At 39.3% G+C, this 25,706-nt stretch overlaps 1 protein-coding gene across 2 annotated transcripts; it reads right to left on the bottom strand.

Moving 5' to 3' along the window:
• Nucleotides 1-1,249: 1,249 nt before the first annotated feature.
• pitx2 (paired-like homeodomain 2) lies at nt 1,250-18,111 on the bottom strand. Of its 2 annotated transcripts, XM_080901739.1 has the most exons (5): nt 17,666-18,111; nt 15,196-15,265; nt 10,748-10,947; nt 6,830-9,902; nt 1,250-2,095 (listed from the first exon to the last, which is right to left on the bottom strand). In XM_080901739.1, the coding sequence occupies exons 2-4, from the start codon at nt 15,239-15,241 to the stop codon at nt 9,345-9,347; spliced, it is 804 nt and encodes a 267-aa protein (XP_080757865.1). In that variant the 5' UTR covers nt 15,242-15,265; nt 17,666-18,111; the 3' UTR covers nt 1,250-2,095; nt 6,830-9,344. The 2 variants fall into 2 exon arrangements, with proteins under 2 accessions (XP_080757865.1, XP_080757864.1); XM_080901738.1 differs by lacking the exons at nt 15,196-15,265; nt 17,666-18,111 and adding an exon at nt 11,408-12,200.
• Between the last annotated feature and the right edge of the window lie 7,595 nt (nt 18,112-25,706).

The raw sequence follows: 25,706 nt of genomic DNA, 5'->3' as shown, positions 1-25,706 counted from the left end.
CCACAGTTTGAGTTGTTCTAGACATCATTCTTTTCTTTCGCTCTCTGCAGACATTTTTTCTTGTGCTGCTCTCGGTTCTGCCTCAAGTTATTTCAAATCACTGTGAAATGCAACATGCATTGTCCTCATAGGATGGTGAGATTTGTATCTGGAACATTATTTATGTTGCACAGCATTACCTCACCTTTAACTGTTAAAGGTAAAGTGAGATTTCAGCAACTCTGCTCCCCTCTCAGGTCTCTGCAGAGAGTGAGATCCTGTGGAGATCAGGCAGAGAGAGCAGATCTTAGAAAGATCAATACTCCTTAGTGGATTTCCTATATCAACCACACTGAAATCCTACCATCTGTGACATATAGGTTGAGAGTATAAGTCACTGCTGGGTGGAATCCAATCCCATAAGTCGTTCTTCACACCGTCTGTTCTTGTAGGGCTGGAAATGCTGGAAGCTGGCAGAGGTGGAAGAGTGGAGGTAACTTCACCAGGTGGAGTGGTTACTCTTTTTCATCAGTTCAGTGTTTGTTTTACTTTTCAGTTTCTTTAGATGGTGGTTACTGGTATCCTTACTTGGCAAATATACTGATAATGAAGCACACACATTTAACATGACCCGAACTAACTAACTAACTATCTATCTATCTATCTATCTATCTATCTATCTATCTATCTATCTATCTATCTATCTATCTATCTATCTATCTATCTATCTATCTATCTATCTATCTATCTATCTATCTATCTATCTATCTATCTATCTATCTATCTATCTATCTATCTATCTATCTATCTACCTACCTATCTATCTGGTAGCGAAAGTAAAGGCTGGCTATTTTGTGCTTGTAAAATGGAAATTTAGCTAAAAGTAATATTTAAAAACAACAAACAGCTAGATTGAATCTGTCCATCGACTGCTCACTAACTTATAATTATTATTTGTGACTTATATCATTGTCATTGCTGTGACATTTCCAGGAAGGCAATGGCTCCTGGCTCCAGGAAGATATTACAGTCTTTTATTTAACCATTTCACATGCATTTAACGTGTTTTACTGCACAGACAGAAGCGAACGACAAGATTAATTTTAGTAGTGCATGACAAGATTAATTGTGTCCCCCTGGCTGAGGTGCAGTATTAGTTAACTACTTACTTTCGTTTATAAGGTTTTTTAAATTTTACTTATTTATTATTTTACTTATGTTATTGAAAAAAAGTAAATGGGTCATGAAAAGTTTATGGAAAGACAAATGGTTTCTTTTCAAATGTATTTATTCAGGTCCTTTAGCCACCAAAGGTGAGTGCCATCTGGTACCATTACACTTAGGAGAAGCGAAACATCTGTACAGCTGGTATCTCCAGAACTGGACAACTCATAACCAAAACAATCTCTGTGCACTGCACTACAAGACAGAGGAGAAACAGGGTGAACTGTCCCTTTAACTTGAGTTATTTCTTCTAGAAAATTAGTTTAAAAATAAAATGTCATTCCCGATATACACAATAATATTGATTAACATTTTAATATATATAGCAAAGTAATGTTTACCCCATTTCTGCACTATATCAAAAATCTTTAAAAATGACACACTACATAGATACATATACATATATTGCAATAAAACAATAAATAGAAACCCCCCCCAAATAAAAGATGCATCCTAAATGTGCAATGAAAACAAAAAATCAGCAGTATCACATAGAGAAATCAAGAAATCAATCAACATTTATGTCATTATCTTAAAAATATTTTTTGTTTTTTATGATTTACATCTTTCCGCAAAGTTATTGCATTTAGAAACCTGCATATGCTGGACTGTTGACCACTGCTGTGTAGAGATGGGAAAAATCAATGCCAGACATAAATACATATTGAAAAAAGCATGTTCACACCAGGGAAAATTGGAGCTTGAAACATCTGGTTTTAATAAAAGAGGAAGCCAAATAAATGTTTTTACAAGGAGTAAACATTTTACACAGCCAACACTACAGAGACTTACAGAGACTTGCATGTGTGAGTGAGCTTCATGTTTTGCAGCTGATGTGCTCACCATTATGAGGGATGGCCCGCTGTACGACGGTAACACACAGCAACAGACGCTGGAAGGAGTGGAGAAAATCATATTTATCTGGGCAGTGAAATACACAATTAATAAAAGTTATTAATCGACTGTTTCTGGGTGATGAAAACAAATTCGGTCATTTATTTGTCTGTGGGTGTGGTTCAAATTTTGTCCTTACATGCAACCCTGTAAAGACAGCTCACTACTAAAGCCATCAGCCTGGAAACAAGCATGTTGATATATTGTATCACACTGTCATTGTGTGCAGAGAAAAAAAAGCCACCAAGTGTAGAATACAGAAGATTTATACTGCTTTCAAAGAGAAGTAATGCATGAGTCACTGTAATGAAGGTTTCTAGAGTTAAGATCAAATGTGCGATGTTATAATCTATCTTATTGTTTGGCTAAAAGTTTGTAGTTATTAGTAACTGTGTCTCCAGCATGCAACAAAGCAGAAGGATGATAGAAGTCATAAATATTTGGTTGCCCAAAAAGAAAAAAAGAAGCTAAATTTGTAGTTTAATTATTGCTTCTGACGTTTCAGTTTGTTTAAAAGAAAGCAAGCCCCAAATAACAGGTGTAAAAATAGGATGGTTAAGGGTTAAGATGTCAATTTGGTCACTGTTTGTTTTTGTTCTTCAGTGCTTTGAAAATGTTATAACACCAAAAAGACGACGGTCCCCGTTTTCATTTTGGTGACTCATGCTAGTATCTAAAAATATATGTGCATTCAGTTCTTTTTATTTGGATGTGTGCTGCTATAATGCCATAGGATATTATGGAAAATAAATCTGAATTTGAATTTATAAGGTTTTATTCTGTTTTAAACACAAAATCTGTAGGTGTGCTTGGTTTTCTTCAATTTGCTTATTTATAGCCACCAGTAACAAACAAAAGTCTCATAGCTGAAGAAAGTGCTGTGGGTTAAAATGATCATCAGGTAAATGCAAATAAGACTGAGCTACGGCTGTGGCAGAAAGTTATCCACGGTATCACGGCATTAATGTTTAACATTTTTCTAAAAATTCATCTTTGGTTAATCATCATCACACAAGCAAGTATTTATGAAAAGCACTGGGACATACCTCTAAGAGGGTGAATATTTTTGGTATTTATGTAAGAGATGGAGCTCACAATAGTTAATTGAAGTCATGTGGGTATCCATATTTCTTCCTTATTCTTCCAAACAGCACCATATGAAAGCCCAGAGGTTTTATTTAGGAAACACGCTAACCACCAGCTTTGGACTTAACAAGGCATTAGATGAATAAAAGATGATATAAAGCATCTCCCTGAGTGAGTCTCTCAATAATATTTTGCGTTTTATGCCCAAAGATGCCATGTTTGTACAGCTGGAAAGTCAAATCAGCCTGTGGAGTGTGACATTAAAACTGCAGGAATTCTGGCTTTTATTTCCACCAGAGCGCTCTTGTATTGTTGTGCATATAAATTTCCATATAATTCTGTATATTGGTCTTTATGTCCTAACTGGAATATTTAACCTTACCCAGGTGGAGTGGTTGGGATTTTTCCACCCCCAAGTCTTAATGCATGCATTTGATATCTTGTGGAAAAGTTTTCATCAGACGCATTTGAATACCAGAATGAACTGTTATTAACCAGTCTTTTGATTTCTATACAATAAAGATTTGGGACATAAAACACAAAGTACTGGATAAGAGAGAATAAGAGTAGAAAACCTCTCCTCACAATTTCCACACTATTTCTTAAGTCACGCTGCATGTGAGGATTGTACTGTACAAAATGAAAGAAAGACTAAAACAAACAAATGTTCTCAGGTGTAATTTTCTATCTGAAGTTGGAGCCTGGGAAACTGTTCTGCCAGGTTGCTCTTCAGACAGAGACTCTGGGTGGCTGACAGCAGCAAACTGAGGTAAACGTCAATTAAGACGTTACAGTAGATGACAGGCCTAAAGAAAACAGTGCTGAGATATGCCATCTGGGGCAGACTGTGTAAACTGAAGGTGTCTGAACATGACGCTTCAGATCAGGCTAAAATGTTAGCAGCTTTAGACTTGTCAGGTTAACATGAAAAGGCATGAGGAAGACTTCAGGTAGCTGGTGTGCCTGGAGGATGTGTATTTATAAATTAGTCTCTTTTTCTCGCACATCTGATAGATGTTTCTCTTTTGTCACTATTATTATTTTTATTGAAAAAGAGAATTTTGCAAATAATATGATATAATTCTAGAAGTATTTCATGAGCCCAGTATTTACGGCCCTGCTGTTGTTTCAAGCAGCTTCACAGTGTATCTGTAGTTAACCTTATTACGATTACATTTGTATGCAGAAGCGTTTAAGCAGGCATGCTTCTTGTCTGCTGCGGACATGCACAAACACATCACAGAACTCCAGCAGCAACATTACTAAATGGATAAAAAGTTAAAAGTTTCAGATACTCTTTCCAGTCGCTCTTCTGACTTTCACGTTATTCATAAAACTCAGCTCTTCATATGATAAAACCTGCAGACAAACTACCCATGTCTTCATTCTTAAAGATTTTTTTAAAACCAAAATCGGGCACTCACTCTGTCAGATAAATTCACAAGTCTCTGATGATGGATCACATTTTCCTCCACTACTCTGAGTTTTATGGGAGCCATTGCTGCTGATCTTTTTCCAGCATGTTTAATGTGTAGAAATTGATTTGGAGAGAAAACATCTCAGATGTGTGTTTTGTTTTCATCCTTCTTTAACACAACTTCAGAGAGCAGGAAGTGTGTGCGTCAGGAAATTTGCCCTGGTTATCTGCTTTCACACGCTCTGGCCAGCCGCCTGCCCTCAAACTGCACCAAGCTCCCACCGTGAGAGGCTGATGCACAACTTATCTACGCACTCGTACACATACGTGTAGATTCACACAGAAGATGCTTATATATTCCAAACAGACATGCAGATTACGCTGTGAGTATTCAGCTCTGTGTGCACCTACTCCTAAGAATACTGGCTTAAATAAAATATATGCACTGTTACATAAAGCCTTTGGCAGCATGCATGTGTTTTTTTCAATTTGCAATATGTAAACATGCATTGATGTTGCAGTGAATGTAAAGCAAAAATCTACAATTGATTTTGGATAAGCTTGCTAAAAAAAACCAAACAGACAAACAAAAAAAACACAACTCCACTTTGAAGTTGTCATGAGTTTTGTTTTTTTTGTTTTTTTGCAGTCGAGCTGAGCAGCAATGCTTCTTGTTATGGGGAACTTCTTCTCAAGCCTTAGGTGAGGGTGAGAATGTGTGAGGTCACTCCATGTGACCTTTAGCTGAAGCCGCTTGGCCGTCATTGGTCGAGAGCCATAACCCTCCTCCCCCCAGATACACAGCAGCCCCTCTCTCCTGCAAAGTGCTGAAGCTAGTTGTGTGTTGGCACCACCTATTATCTGCGTGGCCTTTATGCTACAAGTCTTCTGGAGCAGTTTTTTTGTAGCCTCCTGCTCCAGAAGAATACAGAATGACTTTTGTATATGTCGATGTGTTGCAGCAACATCACATGTGCACGTGTGAGGACAAGTTTGAATCTATGCATGGATACAAAAAAAGGTGTGCATGTGTAATTTTGCATTTTTTTCCTGAGACATAAACATGCGCAGATTGCGAAAGGCCAGTTTTCTCCCTAAGGAAAACTCTCTGTACGGCCTAACTTATGGGCAAATTTGGCTTTAGCAACAAGAATATTGCTGTCCATTTAAACCACTGCCGTGATTTACTTTGGAAGTCTTGCACCATTGCAACCCTAAAAATGAAATATTGGACAGCATTTTCTATGTTTATCTTAACCCATATCCCCCATCTGACATATCTCCTGCTTCATCTTAACATATATTAAAATGTGCAACTAAAAAAATAGATTCATTGGTAAGGAGAGCAGAACGAGCTAAATGTTCCGTTTTAATAATTATATACATTAAAAAAATATGGATGGAATCTCAGATTATTTTTACTGCAAATAGCAGGAATTAGTGTCTTGATATGAACATTAATCCAGACACATTTTCAGTTGAAATATTATGCCATAAACGCCCCGTAGTTCCAAAAAAATTATAAAAGTTGAAAAGCAAGCCTCGTTAGGGTGTAATTAAAAAAAAAAAACATGCTGCACATTTCGACATAGCATGCAGCATTAGGCTGTTACCAAACCGTGTCATGTCTCCTGCAAACCCGTCGCTGTATGAATATTGAGAGCCTGTTAATTATTTAGATTGGCGCTGTAACGATACATGTTTGGATATTTGCACTTCTTCGCTTTTTATTTGAATTCCCAGTGGAGACGAGGTGAAAGCTGTCGACTAGCAGTGTCTCATCACGTTGGATTTTTTTTAATCAGATGTACCGGTGTGTTTTAGGAGTCCTAAAAACGAGGCAAGAGAAGCAAGAACTTGCTATTTTTTATTTTTTTTATTTTATTTTTTTACAGAGAAAAGGAATTGCTTACTAGATTAAATATGAACTACACGTTAATAGAGGTCATATATGTATGTTTCTGTGTTTCCCTGGCGTCATTAAGCGTAGTTATGTCCAGAACATTGTTTTCCGCTTTACACAGCCTTATTTTGATGCATAAATGATGCACTCCCTGAATTTAGAATCTTTATTTCACTTAAATATGAGCAGATTCAGTCACGATGCAAACAAAGGGTTTTTTAATGTAATCTTGCAGAAAATGTATAAAATAACACGTCAGAAAAAGCGCAGACACAGCAGCTTAAAGTCACATATGTTGCATTCATTAAACTTTAATAAGCTCTTACCTTGCAGAGGCTCACAGAAGAGAAGAGGGAAGCACTCCTGAGCGCCGTGTCAGCCAAATGAACAATTTCCCACTCAAGCCTCTTCTCTTCAGGTCACCCTCTGTTCACATGTTGATTGTGTGGTTGTGTATTGAGGCTGCAGACTTGTGTATTCGCCTAGGCTTATCCCCTGTCAGCTGATTATTGCTCCGCGTTACCAACTCCATCAAAAGGTGACACTTGCAGCTTTTGAGAGGAAAATTTAATTGCGGAGGGTGTGGAGTTCAAGCCGCTGGACGGCCACTTCAACTCAAAATGTAAAAATAGAAGAACACTTATCTCGTGTTTGTTATTTGGCGCTTTTGCAAAAACACCCCAAATTTGGACCGTGATTGATTTTTCCTCATAATAGTTAACACCCTCTCATAAAAGATGACTTGAGTCATCATCCAACTTGACATTACGCTTTTTCAACCTACATTTCTTTTGTTCTTTTAACACACTGTTTAATTTTTATTGTGAAACAGTGTCATATCGGCCCATTTATATAATGATTTTTTAAATACTGCTATCAATTTTTATGGGCGACACTAGGAATAAATACAGGCTGCCCGGACTCGGATAATTTATTTGGCTTGTTGTGTGTGGAAGTGTCGCGGTGTTTCCTCCCCGGTGTCTCCGCTCTGGTTGCAGCCATGAAGTTGCACACATCCCCCGCCTCCTCCAGGCAGCACCGGCCCACATACCTCTGTATCTCTGTGTGCTCTTGTTTGCTTAAGCTTGCGAATCACGGTTTGTTTTGCTTCGTCGCGTTTGCACAACGGAAAGCATACCTCAAAAAAGCGCAATGTTACAAAAGCAAATACTAGAAAGGCAAATATATACACGTATAAATCAGGTGGGATGCACAATTAGAAAGGATTAGTTATGGGGGCAGAAAAAAAGATGTGAGGCTGGATTTAGAATATGTAACTCTAAACATGATTTTGTTAAACATTGCTGATTGATAAGTTACTAGGTGATAAATTCAAACATATCGTAAAATCCATATTAAAGAATGATGTGAATCAGATCGCGGGCTGTACTTCAAGTTTTCTAATAAGCCACTTCAGAAAACTACCGTCTCTTCTGAGATCAAAGACGGGGAGCAAAAAACAACCTCTAATGGACTGTTATCATTGTTGTGTGGTCCAATGCCTTTTTGTGGATTCCCGTGTTATTTCAAGCACCAGTGACCAGCCGAAGCTCTTGGCTGGGCAGGCAGACATGTATTCAGCAGTTAATCTGACGGAGCATCTCGGAGTTATGTGTATTGGAGCGGCCCATTGTTTTCCTCTATAGATTAGCCGCACAAGTACCTCACATAATCGAAAGGCTATAGACAGACTGTCATTGCTTTACACTCCACTATCAGACAACTAGCACAAAGATTCAATAAAAGTCCCCCAGCATGATGTTTTTGAACAATATATTTACTTCCATTAAATAAAACACAATAGTTTTTGAATGCTGGAAAAAAAACATAGTTCCGTACCAAATAGTATACACAGAGCAAAAAACCAAATAATTTGTCGCAGGAACATTTTGATTTGAACTTTTTTTTTTTAATCCAGAATTGCTATTCTAAATCGATATTCACACAGACATTAATAATAAATTTATAATATGTTAGAAACACACAACTGGTGCGTTTTAGTATGTACATTCCCTTTTGTTTGCAAGCAAAACATGATTCCTTTTTAGAGATTTTTTTCCACATGCGTTGATAAATTGAACCTGGAGAGGACGTGGGGTTATAGCGCATTCGCCTCGACAAACAGGAGATGATAATTCAAATATATATACAACCTTTTCAGTCAATAGGTACCGTCCAAAAATCCACCAGAAAACCCTTATGAGGAGTTGTGAAAAATAAAACAGGCCTTTTTTTCTTTTCTTTTTTTCTCCGTTTATTTCTTTTTTTCTTTTCCGCTGAGGCGCAGTGTGAAGCAGGCCTGAACTCATCAAAAGGGGAACAAACCTAAGAAGTCCCATTTCAGTTTGACTCCGACCTGTAGTTGAGCTTGTTTCAGTGGTTCAGTCTTCTAGTGCCCTTTTTGAAAAATGAAAAAGTACTTGTAGTAGTCTCTTGTTCCTGTGGCCGGCTGTTTGTGATTACCCTCACACTGCAAAAAATGACCACCATAGCAAGCTATCTGGGATTGTAATCACCCTCAAATCACATTTGCCCCTTCAAAAGAAAGAAAATGAATGTGATGCGATGGGATAATCCCACATGTTTCCTATAAGATTTTAGATTTTTACCGGAGCAAGTGGCAGTGTATTAAGGAAAAGGGTCGGAATACTGCAAGTAACATTCCAACTGGCAAAGATCGCCAAAAAATTAAAAAACAAAATCTTGATACACGCAAAAAAGTCTATAACAATCGCACCACCAGAGATGCCCACTGTCTTTAGAGAAAAATGTAACTGTAAGCGTCCCTACTAGCCTCTTATATCTTGCTAAGATGATTATTTTTTGCAGTGCAGGTAGGTATTAGACTGGCCTGTCCACGGCATATTGGCAAGCACTCAGATTAGTGGCCGGATTCTGCACACTGGCGTATCCAAAACTCGAGTGCTGCTTGGCTTTCAGTCTCAGGCTGGCCAGGCTGGAGTTACAAGTGTCCCTGTACACATAAGGAGGGGTCGGAGGGGCGTAGGGACACGCCGGCGTGGGCACCCCCGAGTTGAGAGACGGGTTACTGAGGTTATTCAAGTTATTGAGGCTGTTGAGACTGGAGCCCGGTACGCCGGTGACCGCCGATGGCACCATGCTGGAAGTCATAGAGGATATGGAGTTGGGCGGTGAGAACATGGTTTGCGAGGATAAGGGGTTGACATTCATGGAGTTGAAGAAGGGGAAGCTTTTTGTGGATAAAGAGGCAGATGTGAGGCCCTTGGCAGCCCAGTTGTTGTATGTGTAGCTAGGGTACATGTCATCGTAGGGCTGCATGAGTCCATTGAACTGCGGCCCGAAGCCGTTTTTGCAAAGCTCTGCTTGCTGGTTTCTTTCCCTCTTCCTCCACTTGGCTCGCCGATTCTTGAACCACACCTACAGCAAATGAAATGCAGAGGTTTAGACATAGTATATTGTTAGGCAACAGTATCGTTATCAGTATGATATATTTATATGGCTCCGTGATAATATGTGAGCTTTACAAGTTAATAAAATTAATTTAATTTGTAATTGTTCAAATAAAATGACTCCCGTCTCCTACTGTTTTAACACTTCATTAAAACTGTAAAAACTCCGTGTTTATCTGAGCAGAATACACACTGCGGTCTCTCTGCATTATCTTAATGCGCAGAGGACGTGTATTCCTCTGCATGCTTCCATAAACACGCTGACCTTAATCACACAAGCACAGGGCGACAATCGCAAAATACAAGCTTTGCACCTCTTTCACACGAACAGCAGAACACGACTGGTATCTGTCACCGACTAATGTCGAGCCCCTCAACTGCTAACAACATTGTAAGTGTTTAATTACACTTCATTTGGAAACGGGGATGAGTCATTTTTGGGCTCTTTTAAATAAAATTATGCGCCAGATTAAAATATGCCGAGAACTGTGACTTGTGCTAAAACTGATTATTTTTTCATTGTGTACAAGGGGTTCAAATTCCATTTGGCTTAATATAAACATATAGCCTAACGCTCTAATTAAATTGAGTTTTCACCAGAAGTATATTTAAACAAGACTCCGGTTATTTGTTTTTCATTTTAAAATTATGTTGTACATTATTTAAATCAAATTCCAATCGTGCGTAAAATTTTCAGTGCGTGCGTAATTATGTTAAAGTATCGGATATTTATGGGACAACCGGAAAATTGGCGCAAATTACTTGAATTTATACACACTAGTTGCTTTTGTTTACACCCAAGGGAATACTCACCCTGACTCGGGCCTCCGTAAGGTTGGTCCACACGGCTATCTCCTCCCTTGTGCTCATGTCCGGATAGCGATTCCGCTGGAAAGTGGCCTCCAGCTCCTGCAGCTGCTGGCTGGTGAAGTGAGTCCTCTGCCGCCGCTGTCGCTTCTTTTTGGAAGGGTCATCTGAAGAGTCTTCATTTTTATTTTGTATCTTCTCCTTTTCTGTGAAGAGGGAATGAAGTACTTAAGTCATCACCCAGATTATGGCCTGAACAATGCGAGGAGAAAAAAAAAACGATCCGAGGCTCCCGTGGGAACACTATCACTTAAAGGATTTATAAAAATAAATCTTTTGTTTACTTCATGTTTTGGGTTCTGAATTTCCGTTGACTTCTAGGGTTTTAGTTAACCTTTTTTATTTAACGCAATTACTGAGAATATCAGAAAAAGTCGGGCCAATTTTAATTGGCAACACAAGCTGTTTTCATTTACATAACTGAAACTTTTTCACTCAGCGCCGCACACAGACAGATGATCTTTTAGTAAATGACAGCTGTAATCGCCTATTTGCATGCATGTAAAGCTCCCTTTACTTTGACTGATGAGAGCCATCTATTGTTTGAAATCAAGATGACATCTGCGGCGTCTTGCAGAGAACATCTGCACTCCGGGCGGTTCTTACCGACAGACTCCGGACTTGATGTGTCCGACACAGTGTGCACTTCTAACCGGTGTTTAGAGTCCACAGACCGCTGCAGTGGCTGCAAAGTAGAGGCCATCGCCAGAGCCGTGTGGTGTGTGGAGGCAAGTTTATTCCCTGTTAGGTGATGATGGTCTATGTTTAATGGATCCCTCATAGAGTTCATCGGTAAAAGATCGCACAACCTTTAGTACTGGAAGGGTAGGCGGAAAGTCCGACTGCGGAATGTGCTCAGCTCTCCAAAAAACGCACAACCTCGCGGATCCTCTTGCGGTTGAGATAAAGCCTTCTTTGTGTTTAAATTGGAAAACGCTTTAAAATAGGCCATTGAGTTTTGCCATAGCATCGGTGAAAAACAGCGGCTACCTCGCCTGACTATCAGAGTGACAAGGACAGGTAGGTGATATTAGATCCAGAGGCATACACACACTACACCACTCACTGTTCATTTCAGCTGTTGCCTGAGCACTGTCTATCCAACTGCGCCTCTCTCCAGACCTCCACGTCACCATGTTGCGCCCGCCCATATTTTCTCTGACAGGCACATCCATGTGAATATGACGGCGTGCCCAACCAACCAGAGCTTGCAGAAACAAGATATGTCTGCCAGTGTGTTTATGCCGGCGCTGGCGCTTATTTCTCTCTTCCACATAAAAGCATGTAAAGAGAGATGGGACGCACGGTGTACCCGCGGCGCTCCAAAACGCCGTTGCGCAGCAGCCCGAGGCCAAATAAAAATGAAAATAACACAGTTTGGTCTCATTTTATGAGATGGGTCCAGTGGCCCAGTAAAACGATGTAGTTCTATTGATAACCAAGTTGAGCTTCAGGCTGGTAGGCTCTGTCAGTGCAGTTTACTCTGGGACTCCGTGTGAATAAAGCCAGCCACTGCGCGGATTGTTTTGAAACCACAAAAAAAAAAAAAAAAAAAAAAAAAAAAAAAGCGCAGTGAATATCAAACACAAGCACCTCCTGGACCACAAAGAACCCGTGAAAGAACAAACAACAAATGTAACTAAGGACTGTGCCAACTTGACCCCAAATTGTCTGTGAGCACTTGTCAACGGATGCTAATTGCCAGGCGCGCGCATTACCTTAAAAAAGAGCACATGTGCACATTGTGCTTTCATATGGACACGAAAATGCTTAATTTTAAGTAGCATGTTTTAACTCAGTGCTAGTGCTCAAATTACATAAAGGTAACCGGCAACACACTGAATGTATGCATTTTGCGCCTTCAGTTTTATTGTGCATTTACATCACGGTCCAAAAACGTGACCAAGCTGACTTTAACTGGTTTGCTATTCCCTGAATCCCGTATCCATCCCACATCCATCCTGGAAAAGCATTTTCAGTCATACTAGAACCCCCCCCCCCCCCCCCCCCGAAGTGTTCTTTTTGGCAGAAAACCTAATAAGACTCTTAATTTGACTAATTATTTCTAATGGAGCACTTTTAAAGAGTTTGAGCTGATATGCGAGACATTTTTTAAAGATCTAATTCCTAAAAGATTGTGCCGCATTAAGGCAAAGCAAACATGTCTAATCAAACAAATGCGACTTTGATTTTCATAGGCGGGTGGAGAAACGTCAGCTGGGTAACAAACAGGTGGCTGAAGTGATGGAGCGACCATAAAGAGATAGGCAACATCCGCGCCAGTTAGTGCGATCAGGAGTGCAAGTGAAAACATACATCTAAATATAGAGACACTCTAGTCACATTTCATCATAATCATCATCAAGATCATCATCATCAAAATCACACTTCCACCCTCCACGTGGCCAGACTAAAGCCCATTCAGCCAGCACATTTGGGACTTGGCGCTGTTAAGAAGTTATTGGGCTAATCCCGTGAAAGCCCCTCATATATAAATACCAGCAGACCGTAGACTGCATGCAACACACACTCGCATACACTCAGACACACACTCACACGAACAGCCTCTAATGTAGAGCAATAAAACCTTGATCATAATTCAATTACAATCCATTAACATTAAACTGTAATGATGGTTTTATTTATCATTGCAATAACAAAACTTTATAAAGGGTAAAAACCAGTAAGCCAAATTTCATGTAGATCAACAACAACAACAACAACAACAACAATAATAATATTAATATTTATAATAATATGTATTACCTTTATATTGTTAAAAAATAGCAAATAAAATATTATTTAGTGCCTTATTTTCCGTTAAATAACGGACGGTCTGTTGCTCCTTTTTTCTTCCAGGCGCATTGTAATACTAAACTTGAAGTGGATTATCGGTTTCCTCTTCATTTCTACCTTCTGAATGCTTTATCTCTCTTCTGCGGATTACTGCGTGCAATAGGCCTCCACCATAGAGGGCCATTAATTAGCAATTCAGTCAATATAAGGGGAGACGACAAGGCTTTTTACATAGGATTAAGCAGACATCAGATTCCTCCATTAGGATATTCCTCCTCACGAATTGGCTTTCATTATACATGTAGTTTTCCCCGGAGTCAATCCAACAAGCACTGCATATATTATAGCAAAACAGTTGACGCTGGTGTGTCTATATTTGCCGGCATCTCTCTCGATCACCCATTTTGATTTTACTTATCTTATTACTCTTAATCAGTGGTGGTTCACGACGAGCAGCTAAGAAGCTACAATACGCGACCGTCACACATACCCAGCAATGTCGACTAAATGAAACACAATACGACTTATTGGTTATTCGTCAAAGACACTAACAAGACCTGATGTAATTTCCGTGTCACATGAGAGAATAATTAATAATCCCATCCTTTTGTCGTTCAGGATTGCAGCTTTAAATTAGTCTGATATCGGTTTTAAGGGATTTTGGAGACGAGACTACCATTTATATGAAAGGCTCTCAGCATATTACAGGAGAACTGACGATTAAAAAAATCTGTGAAAACTGCCTTCCTGTGTTAAATGTCATTAAAAGTAAAATTAACAATACGGTGTAATTTGTCATACATTAGCATATTTTTAAATCAACTAATTAACTTTGCTATGCGAAGCGGCCATCCTTTTCAAATCCCGGATGATCAGAGTTGTCTGTGCTCTCCTTTTTCTGCTCTGGTGCCGTGCTGATCCGCATTCGACCACCAGGTGTCCCTCTAACATAGCGAACCAACTCGGCTGTCTCACAACTTCTCCATATTGAGGAGTAAAAGGGCCGAAATACAGGCATATAAAAAAGGCTACACCAATATAATGAAATAAAAGAAAACATCAAAATACCACATATGCGCACAAAGCAACTTTTAAAACACGAATAAACAGATATGGGCGAAGCCGTGAAGATAAAATGTAGGAAATCAATGATATTTCTCTGAAAAATTAATCTGGTCTTCTGATCAGAAACGGCACAAACGAAGAAGTTGGGCTCGCTGGTAAACCTGTTGCCTAACATGTAAATATCTGTTTGTTAATATTGACATGTAAGTATCAATATAATCTGTGGTACTTCCAAAAAAGTGCATTAATAATTGTATATTATTGTGTTTTACGTTTTAAGATTTTGGGGACATTTAAGATATCTAAACGTTGACAAATATAAAAAATATTCACCTTTTTCATATTGTTACTAGGTTTGTAAAGCATTTTCTTAAGATTTGGAAAGTAACACACTCTTTTTCGTTATGTCACTAAATGATTTTCTTTTAATTTAGGTGAAGTGAAAAATTGTATCAACCTGTGTAAACTAATACACATTTTTGCAAAAGCTTTTTATTTCTATTAGAATGAGAACATTTGAAATTGTTACTCACCTATTTGTGCGCAGGTGGTGACCAGTTTACGGCAATGGGAGTCCATTCTGATAATTCAAAGAAACAGCTTCTGTAAAAAGAAACAAAAAAGCCACAATTGGCCACAATTTGAGACTGCGAAAAAGTCCTCTGAGTCGTTTATTATCATCAAACTCTAACTGTGCAGTCAATAATTCGGGAGCCTACGTGAGGACTTTGATGTGGTCAAGGGGCAATCCTTTGATTGTAACAAGAAAGAAAAAGAAAAAGAATTCCTTTTGAAAACTCTTATTTTTGAGTGAATGGCAAATGATGATAATGGGACAAACATAAAAGCAAAAATATATAAGAGCATGGTGGGATTTCAGCGGCGGTGCATGATGATGACACTATTGCAAAATGTGGATCTTGATGAGATTTTTAAATTTTTATTTTTTAAATTTTTTTTTTTTAGTTTGAATGTGCCATTTTTGAAAGAATTTTGAGTTTAACTTCCGGTGTGCACGAAACAAGGAATATATCGCAATAATCAAGTGAATAATCTCTTAGTTTTGAAGGTATTTTTTTACTTAATTCTGATGAATTACAGTTCAAAACTCATCGTGATTTTACGTTATGTGTTTTTTTCTTATTTTTGCACGGTGTGGAAAACCCTTCATGTGTTTTGCTCGAGCCGGATTCTGTGTTTTGGTGCTGCCTGGTGCAGTTGGGAGTGGAGTGATTCCGTAGTAAAATCATGGGATTAGAGTCTGATTGAGATGTCTGTCGGTGGGATATTACAAAATTCATTATCGCAGCCCTCATACTACCTCGATATGAAGTTACACAGATGGGATTTTATTAGTCCAGGCTCACAATGTTTGCTTATGATAATTCAAGTCGGGGGAAATTTGCATCCAGTCATGCTGTTAACCATTTTCCTCAGTTCTTCTCTTCACCTGCTCTACATCATCTGCGAGTTTTTTTCTTTCTCTTTTTTTCACCCTTTAATTCAAAAGATGCAGATATTGGAGGTTAAGTTTTACATGCTGTGTACCTGCACAACCGTTCTTCGCATCCCTCCTCTATATCCCCGCTGCAAAATGAAATAGTGGGGGTCACGCTGTAAGGTGTAAGGTTATTGCATGCGGCTCGGTGTTACCTAATCAGTGAAATTTAATGAGAGGTTCGTCCAATATTTCAGTCTGTCGTGCTGCTCCACAGTCTCTGAAGTTACACACATTTTTTTTTTAATTTATTGTTATTAATTTTGTTTTATTGTGTGAAAATTTAACTGCAATTTCAGCTTTGAATTAACGACTTGAGCATTTTTTTTTCTTTTGTTGTCTGTATTTTGTTCAGGACGCTTCAGATTTCGAAGAGTGCCTTTTCCTTTAAAGTTAGAGAGGAAAAGCATTTTTGTTTTAAATCGGAAGTTGCTCATTTAAGACGAACATCACCTTAGTATGATCTTTAAACTGCCTCATTCATTAAGTCAAATTTGAAAAGACATATGTGGGCAACTGTAATAATAATAATAATAATAATAATAATAATAATAATAATAATAATAATAATAATAATAATAATAATGCAAAATATTTCTAACGGCAATTGAACCTGACAACACGTATTTATTTAGATTTTGCAGCAGTTACCCCATAGGAGCGGTTTTAAAATAGTATGAGTATTATGATAACTTATATTAATCTCGTTCATCCATTCATTCTCACTTCATGGACTCTCTCTTCTTTCATCATCAACAGTTGATATGAATCAGTGACTCACATGGCATCAGGCCCAGTGCAGACAGCAAACTGGCATTGCCTCTCACTGGCTTTACTTCTGAAATTAACACAGTAGGCTAGAGCATGAGACTGCAGCCTTTACCGGGAGATGAATCGACTAACCTCCACCATATGGTCCTGTATTAATTAAAGGCGTGAGACCGTGAACGTCGCCTCTTTTACCCCCGTTACTTCTTTCTCTCAGTTTCGAAAACAGACTCGGAGGAGGGTGAATGACATCTAAACTCTTTTTGGACACTTTCTGTTAAAATTGTTATTTGCAGCTTGATTATTTCTTAGTTTCCACACTGTTTGTCAGCTTTTTTACTCACAGTTTACTCATTATCTTTGAAAATGCATTTTCAGCTCTGGTCTGAAGCTAAAAATCAAAATAAAACGTATAATTCTGAAATCAGCTTTAATGGCTTATGTGATATATTTTATTACAACCCTCGCCGGCTGAACATTGATTTATCTCGCTCTTCTCCTTTTTTTTTATTTCCCCACACTCCATCACTTCTAACGATACATCATTATCATCCACTGACCTGTAAGGCAAACTCTGCCCTCACATCACTTCATGCTCCTTTATATTGCAACCATGGCTTTTAAATTTACATCGGAAAGGCACAGAGCGCACAAAGCGCGAGGTGGAACAAATTCCTTCACTCGCATTAACTCACATCTCACTTTTTTAAGCGCCTCCACTCTTCTACTGTACTTACCAGTTGTAGACACCGGTGGGGAGGTTGCTTTTCCCGGCCGTCGGCGTTTTATTCTACAGAGATGAGATAAATTCCACCGTCCAAACGCACTGAGACACCAGTAGTTCTGTCTACAGCGACAAACCGAGCAACTTCAAGATCCAGTAGCACTGAAGTTTACGTTTCTGTCCGGGGAAAACCAGAGCGTAGCATGTGCTCTCCCACTATGTATCCAAAAAGAGACGCACCACTACCTTTAGGATTGTTTCATTTATGCGCATAAATAACCATCTATTTACAGTGAGGAGAAACTGCGAAGGAGGCGCTTTCATTCGAGTCTCCTCTTGGTTCGTCCTCTTCTGTCTTCCTCAACTTTTTCCCCCTTGAAAGACGCTCCAAGAGTGGCGCAATTTTTCCTGCTTTTGAGCTTAGAGAGGGACCCCGTGTGCGTATGCGTGTGTGTGTTTACGCGCGCGCTTTTAAAGGGGTGTGTTTGTGTACGCTCATGTGCCTGTGTAGTCTAGCAGAGGGCAACTCGGAGCGTCTCAGCTTTCAACAATAATCAAACACACACACAAAAATTCAGTGTCATCTTTAAAAAGAGCGTGTTAAAAAAATAAAACACGGAGATTCCTGATAGGCCATCCCGACAGGCATGCAAAACACAGAGCAGTTCAATTTGCTTAAACCCAACCTATTTACAACCAGCCACTTAACCGCTTATTATATAAACTCTGCCCGTGCAAAAATAAACAGCGAGCATGGCTGCAGATTCCTTATTTAACCAGCTCACTGGCCTTTATTTTAAATAAAATGCTTTTTAAGGCATTTAGTGATTTTTAAAATTTCTTTTTATAATCCAATCAGCAAAATGAGTCCATTTTACACAAGCTGGTTGTTGTGTCATTGTGGATTTATAATTTAACTAATTTACACAACGCAATATTTTGAATATTTGGAACTGCAAAGTATTTAAATTGATGCATTAGGCTCCTTCGGGGCCAGATAGCGCTATCGTGTTGCGGATTTATGTGCAGATGAAGTGAACAGCTGGCTCGGATGCAAATGTTCTTTATAGATCCGTTTCGTTAGATACAGGCTGATTTTCCATTCGCATCTTAAGTGAGGCAAGCCGACCGGACGTAGGCCTGCATTCCCCGCGCCTAATCCTTGTTTTACATTTTTAGTCATACTCCCATTAAACAAGTAATTAATGCACCCATCCACATGGGAATTTCTAGGCAAATGGGGACACTGAAGCAAGTGCGCATCATCTACACGCCATCCTCGATCAAAATTTGTTGAGTAAAGGATGGCTTGATTTCTGGGATCCAAGCACATTTCTGATAAATACCTTATATAGATAGATGTAATGGAAAAATAATAAGAGCCACCATAATGTAATTTTTTATAGCTTATTTGGTCTTCTTATGTAAGAGTAAAGACATCAAATTAAGCTGGGCTTTAGTCAAGAGAAATCCCTCTTAGTCTTCCACAAAGGCCCGAGAAAACCATATTTTATTAATTTTCCTCTCGCCAAACACACATGCACACTGAGCACAATGGGTCAAATGCGAACCAATATGGGGAAAAAATAAATAAAATAAGCATATTTGCCAAAACAGCTCGCTCTTTCAAATTTTGACCTCTGTGCTTTAATATTAGTTGTTGTATTATGGGACAGTCATGCACAAACACTCCAACACACATGCACCATCGCATAAAATGTGAGTAAAAGGACCCAGAAGCCAGAAGAGAAAACATCAGCCCTGCATGTGCACATCTTCAAATCACGCCCCGCCTGCACGGAGAGATAAAGAGGGTGAGTAGCGTCTGGAGAGGCATGATGGTTCGGTTATATTCTCCTCTTACCTTCTTATACAAAGAGAAAAAAAATCAGTCAAGAGCCTCCTCTTTCTCACGCAGAAAGGTGCAGAGGAATGCCTGAAGTTCAGAGAAGGCTGGCGGGTATGAAATCTTTCGCCTCGGGGGCAAACCGACGGCTTCTTTTCATTTCAAGCGCTTATCGATTCGCCGTTGTCATCTTTGGCGACGCAGAAGGACACTTGAAAGAATTTCTGATGGGGCTGTGATGTGAGAAACAGGGTGACCTGCTCCGCTGATGCTCTCTCCTGATTCTTAACGAGCACATCAGCGCGCCAGTGTCAGTGTAGTTGGACATTTCAACTTTTCCTCCTCCTGCATACTGGAGAGGATTTTAAAACACTCTTTCCGGCTTTTATGTATATCAGCACGCATCCCAGCCTCCACTTTAAAGACGAGAGTTGATAGACTTCCCGGCCTGTCAGCCACAACAACCACACACAGTCTGAAACCAGAGCCGTACTAGTTTGACTCAGTTTAAGTTTTATTTTGAAGGAGTTGTGTTTTTCTTCTTTTACTCAAACTTTCACAAGGACTTAGTGCAGCCCCAGAGTGTTTGCTATTGCTGACTTCACTGTGTGCGTGACACCAGACAGGAAACGCAATATATTTCACATTTGAACCAATATTTAGATGTCTAAGGCCTGACAGCAACAACACCATTTAAAGTCGCTATATGCAGATTTTGTAAATATGCGCAAGCCTTATAACCAAATATGCCACAGCCCCACATTTCTGCACAAATAAAATCTTTTTCACATTCACGTGAACCCTCTGCTTTACCAAACTGCACTGTGACACAATAGTTGTGCTGTGAAATTAGGTACACCTTAATTTCCACAAGATGCAAACACTAATTATCTTGGTACAAAAGATACCTTTTTCCACAAACGAGCCTTTTGTATCCTGTCCATTGCACGAGGAATAAACAAAATTAGTGTCAAATGATAAAAAACATGTCTCTGACTTCTGCTGCTTTTATACCGTTGTTAAAAAGCTAAAATAATCCTCTTTCCCATAACATTCAGTGATGTATATGACTGTCATCATGGCATTGGGAAGCTTGAGTAATGCAAATGTGAGGTGGTTTCATTATGCAAGGGTTTCTTTGCCTGAGAAACCAGGCTCATTTTCGCTCTATTTTTTCAAATTTTGCCTCAAACCACATGTGATTGTCGCCTTGAGTTCTGTCTGGCCAACACTCTGTGGCCACATAATAAAATTTTAAGTCAAATTGGTGTTTCCAAAGCCACAAATCTTTAAACAAATCAGTTTATGTGCTGCTAATATGCTAGAAATAAAGTACTGGCCAGGAACTTTGTTTTATTGAAGGTTGTGACTTCTATACAATTGCAGGGGAGATAAATATGAAGAAAAACGCACGAGTCAAAGATGAAAATAGAAGAAAGAGAGGAGAAAGAAACAAAATGAAAGGCAAAACATTAGATGAGGCATTCTCCACTGAGACAGAAATATCCTGTATGTATTTCCATTTGTCAAGTATCACTCCAAGAACGTTATTAGTGAAAAAGCTGCCTGTAAATTAACCAAATTAAAAGGGTGGCTTTTTGATAGCTCTTGAGCTTGTTGAGCGGCTTTATGCCTGATCCTTACTATTCCAGCGCTGTCACAGTACCAAAGGGAGATGAGCTACACCAACGCTAAGCACTCCAACTCAGCAACATGGCTTGTGGTTTAGGACGTAATATGCAAGGCCAGTAAATGACTTACATGTTAGGCTACCCTCACTTCTCCCGACATGCCCAACTAACAGGGTGTATATTTAAAAAGTACTCAGCTCTTCGTCTTTGTCTTCTTCTGTAATTATCCTATCCTCGGCTTCCAAAGAAAATGCTTAGCTGATGTCATTGTGGTTTTGGCCCCCCGACTGCTCTAATATTAATCCCATGCATGAAGCAGCTTAAAATGAGTAAGGACTACTTTGAATTAAACTCTCAGTCGATGTTTTTATGTGAACATATTAACTCCTGTCATTGTGGGTCAGTCAGACAAGGCTGTCTCTATTCCTCTTGACTTTGGACATGACATGGCTGTGGTCAAGCATGATTAAAAATGTCCCTGAGACCGGGACAGCATTCATTACGCTGACAGTCACAGACAGACAGCAGAGCAGCACTTTATGGCACACGGCTGATCTCGGGGATAGTAATAGCCGGTGTATGCATAAACACATGTGGCCTCAGCCTTAATCACAGGTGCGAGTGGGCCAATAAATTGCTCAAGCAGGTCTCTGATCAATTACATGAAAAATCAATGGGAAGCTGCCATTAACCTGCCTAAGGGGAAATCGGCCAAGAATGAAATTGGTGTGATAAAATGACTATGATGCCTCGCACCCCGTCGATAACATGTAAAACAGTTCAGCTACACGCTAACTCGCCTGTCAAAAGACTTGAGGTGGAACTAAAGGTCACAACTGGAATCAGATTAGTCTTAATTGGTCTACTGTGATACGAGGAATGGATGCAAAAAAACTGCACTGAGCAGAGGATAGAGAAAATGTGTAGAACATGCCCTTAAGATCTATATGAAAGACAAGCTGTACAGGTTCATAAAACAGAACTGTGCAAGTCAAAATAACGGCACAATCATGGTGCTTAACAAAAGGTCAGAGGATCATTAAAACGGTTTCAATTCATCCTCAGGAAAATATAGATATCTGCATCGTATTTCACGACACTATTTTCAACAGTTAAGACATTTTACTCCAATCCACCAAAGCTAAATTCACTCCAAATTCCCAGGTACTGACGATGCCACTAGCTCTCTGTCAGGCTTCAGTTTAGCTGATTGGAGATACTGAACTGGAGACTGTTCTTGAGGTGCTGCTATTTTTTTAAACATCTTAATTTGCTTGTACCACTTTTTGTGAGTGAAATTTTAGTCTGTATCAGTTTTTTCTTTAGCACTGATTAATAGGCATCTCAGCTGTCTGTCTGTCCTTTTCACCTGACACCTTAGTACCTTACTCCACCTTGGTGTTCAAATATGGTCATTTCTGGCACAAAAACAAACAACAGCCAAACTGGGCCAAACTAGAGCTCAATGCAGCGATGTCCATCTTAGCTCAAGACCAGCTGGTGCTGTTGTTGTGAGAAAGCTTTTGATGATGCTAATACATAACCATGTCATCTCAGCAGCCTGATTATCCTGTAATCGCATGACCAACTTGCTATGTTGCTCAGTGTCCCAAATTTTAACTACAGGTTTGTTTAAGATCCCCAAATCTCCTCTTTGGAAAGTTCTGCTGTTCATCGCTGTTGAGAACTGAGAGAACTGAATTTGTAGACAAATCTGAAAGCCACAAAAATGTTTGCCTTAAAAAATATAACCTATGTAGCTTTACGGGTAGCTGCAGGTTGACTTGGGTTAGGGATTGGGAACCTAAAAAAATATTATCATGTAAATTGGATGTGCTGGGCTTGAATTGATGTGAATAGTAGCAATGGCAGAAACAAGAGATAGTTATGAAAAGATTTCAGTTGAAAATTAGCACATTTTCTTTAGGGAGATTTTAATGATACAGATCAAAAGAACAACTCTACGTAGCAGACAAAGGCTGACAAAGATAAAAGATATAAAGACAGAGTGAAAAATAGAGAGCAGGAGGGAGGGTGGATAGGATACGGCTAATCTAAAATCAGGATGCTAGTCCCGTGTCATGTGTTCTGATTAGTTCCAGTGTTTCATGCTCGTCTCTCCTTTTCATGGAGCCGCATCGCTTGGCTGCACAGTACACGAGTGCACCGCAACACAAGGACCAAACCCACTATGTAGTGATCGCATGGGGGAGAAGTTTAAAGATGATGCATCTCAGTGTCATACCCCAAGCATCACAAACCGTAACTGTGTAAACTGATTTATAAGAAAGAGCATTGCAACTATTAATCTTTAGAGAACTGTGGATGGTTTCACATATAGACCTCAGCAGCTCCTTGGCCTTTTCCTTCAGATCTGTACTTGAGATTCACTAATCCGTTGTGGGGAAACATCATAGAGAAAGCGACGGAGGGAGGTAGACGTGTGTATACTCATAACCCTACATGCTGGATGCAAGATTTGCTGTGCGACTCTGTAAGTGTGTCTGTGTGTGCAGGGGTTTCTGTGCAAGTGGCGTGGAGGAGAGAAAAGGAAAGGAGAGGGGGGACGAGGCTGTGCGTGAATGAGGAGGGTGAGGTGGGGGTGTCTAATCCAGTCCCAGTGTGAAACTGTTGACATTTGTTCTTTTTTTCCCTTCATTATGTGACTGGGGCTGTTTTGCGCTGGATTAGCTACAAATCTCCCATGCAGCACATTCAGCATGCCACTAGTAGTTTAACTTCATTAATAATGGATGAAGAGATTGTAATCCAGGAGTAAGAGAGCATGCAAGCATACCATGTGCAGGGAGAGACAGACAGGGAGAGAGGGCACCCCTCTTGTAAAATCCGATTTTTTTTTCTTTTCCTGAGACAGTCCTGTGCTGGTGATAACATTACTGATTACTGCAACCTACAGGTAGTATTGCATCAATACTTTTGTCTCAGGTTGTAATTTGCTCGAAGCCCCTCAGTGGTAGAGGTGTGTAATCGAATACGTGGAGGGATGAATAAAAGGAAGGGGGGAGACTTCGGAAGTCTCTGTGGTGCATATGCTAGTGTCTTCCATTGATTGTGTTTACTCAAGCTTCTCATTGCAGACTATTATAGTAGACCAGGGGACACACCCTGGCCTAACAGCAGGATAAGGGGGATTAAAGGTATACATGTTCACAATTTCTGTCTCCACTGCCACTTTTGATTTCTGCCACAACAATGGAGATATGGCCTGAACAACAAGGGCCAGCGATTGGAAGTTTTGCCGATGCAGTAGAAAAACAACTGTTGACAACGATAGTTAATTATCTATCGTGCTATATTAATTTAATTATTTCTATTTTAATCATCTATTGCCACTTAATTTGTCCTCGTGACCCTGAATCAGATAAGTGAAAGAAACAGGATGGGTGGATGGACTTTTTTATTTCCATATATGCTCGAATACTTTGCAGTATTATAATTTTGCATTTTCTTTCAACATTTCTCTAAATTCTGGTTAATATTTAGCACAGGTACTGACAGAAAGTAGAGAGCTTTTTACAGTCACAGGTATCCATCAATTCATTGTGCCTAATGACAGATCAGAGACCATGAACCATTTGACCTCTGCTTATTAGACAGAAGCTTGTAATCCTTATGAGAGTCCACCACTGCCAGTTTGTTAATTATGTGACACTTTGCTATAGTGGAATTATTCAGGTCAAAGAAAGATAAAAGGACAGAAGATCAACATAGAAAAGAGAAAGCCTTTGATCCTACTGCTATGTATCCCAGGCAGATGGCCAGTTATATAGGAGAAGGTGCCGTGTTTTACTTTGCTCTGTTGTATATTAATTTAAAATGAACTGGATCCATGTTATTTTGGCTACATTTGATGACGATTCTAAGAATGACAAAATTGACTTTAAATTTGCATTTTGCTACCCTCCACCAAGCAGCAGTAGTTCAGTATACAGATACAAAATGACTATAACGTGATGCAACATGATGTATCACTAAAACAACGGTGAGAACAGTGAGAAAAGCACCCTTCCCTTACAACTATTTCAGGTGTAACAACACCCATATTTTACAGTTTCACCGGACAGCTCTTAAATGTGGGCTCTGTGTAACTGATATGTTTTGCTGAAAAGCGATGTGATGCTAAAGACATTTTTCTGATCTTGTCATTTAGGGACGTGTTGGGTACCCGGAAGCGTAATATGTTGACGATTTGTCACCTAGAGTAAAATATTATGCTTTGGGAGTGAGAACGTGTTGAAAGACAAGGTGTCTTTACTGTCTTTTGTAGCTTGTGGACATCCCTATCAATATTTGAAAGTCTGATTGCTTTTCCTGAAGTAAAACAAATGAAACTGCTCACCACAGCCACAAAACCTGCACAATGTCGTATATTTGCAGCTTGAACCCCTTTAATGAGACAAGTGGACATGCTTTAACTTGATGGTACTTTAACTTGTACTTTAATTTGTTCATTACTGCTCTTGCTATTTTAGCACATAATTTTCTCTGGTATTAATAAAGTATTGTGATTCTGATTCATTTTGGCGTGAGTAGTAAAAACCTGAAGTGCTTCTGAA

Source organism: Rhamphochromis sp. 'chilingali' (assembly GCF_963969265.1).
Source record: "Rhamphochromis sp. 'chilingali' genome assembly, chromosome: 13".
Lineage (NCBI taxonomy): Eukaryota > Metazoa > Chordata > Actinopteri > Cichliformes > Cichlidae > Rhamphochromis > Rhamphochromis sp. 'chilingali'.
The sequence above is the reverse complement of the archived record's forward strand: the minus strand, read 5'-3'. Positions and strand labels throughout refer to the sequence as shown.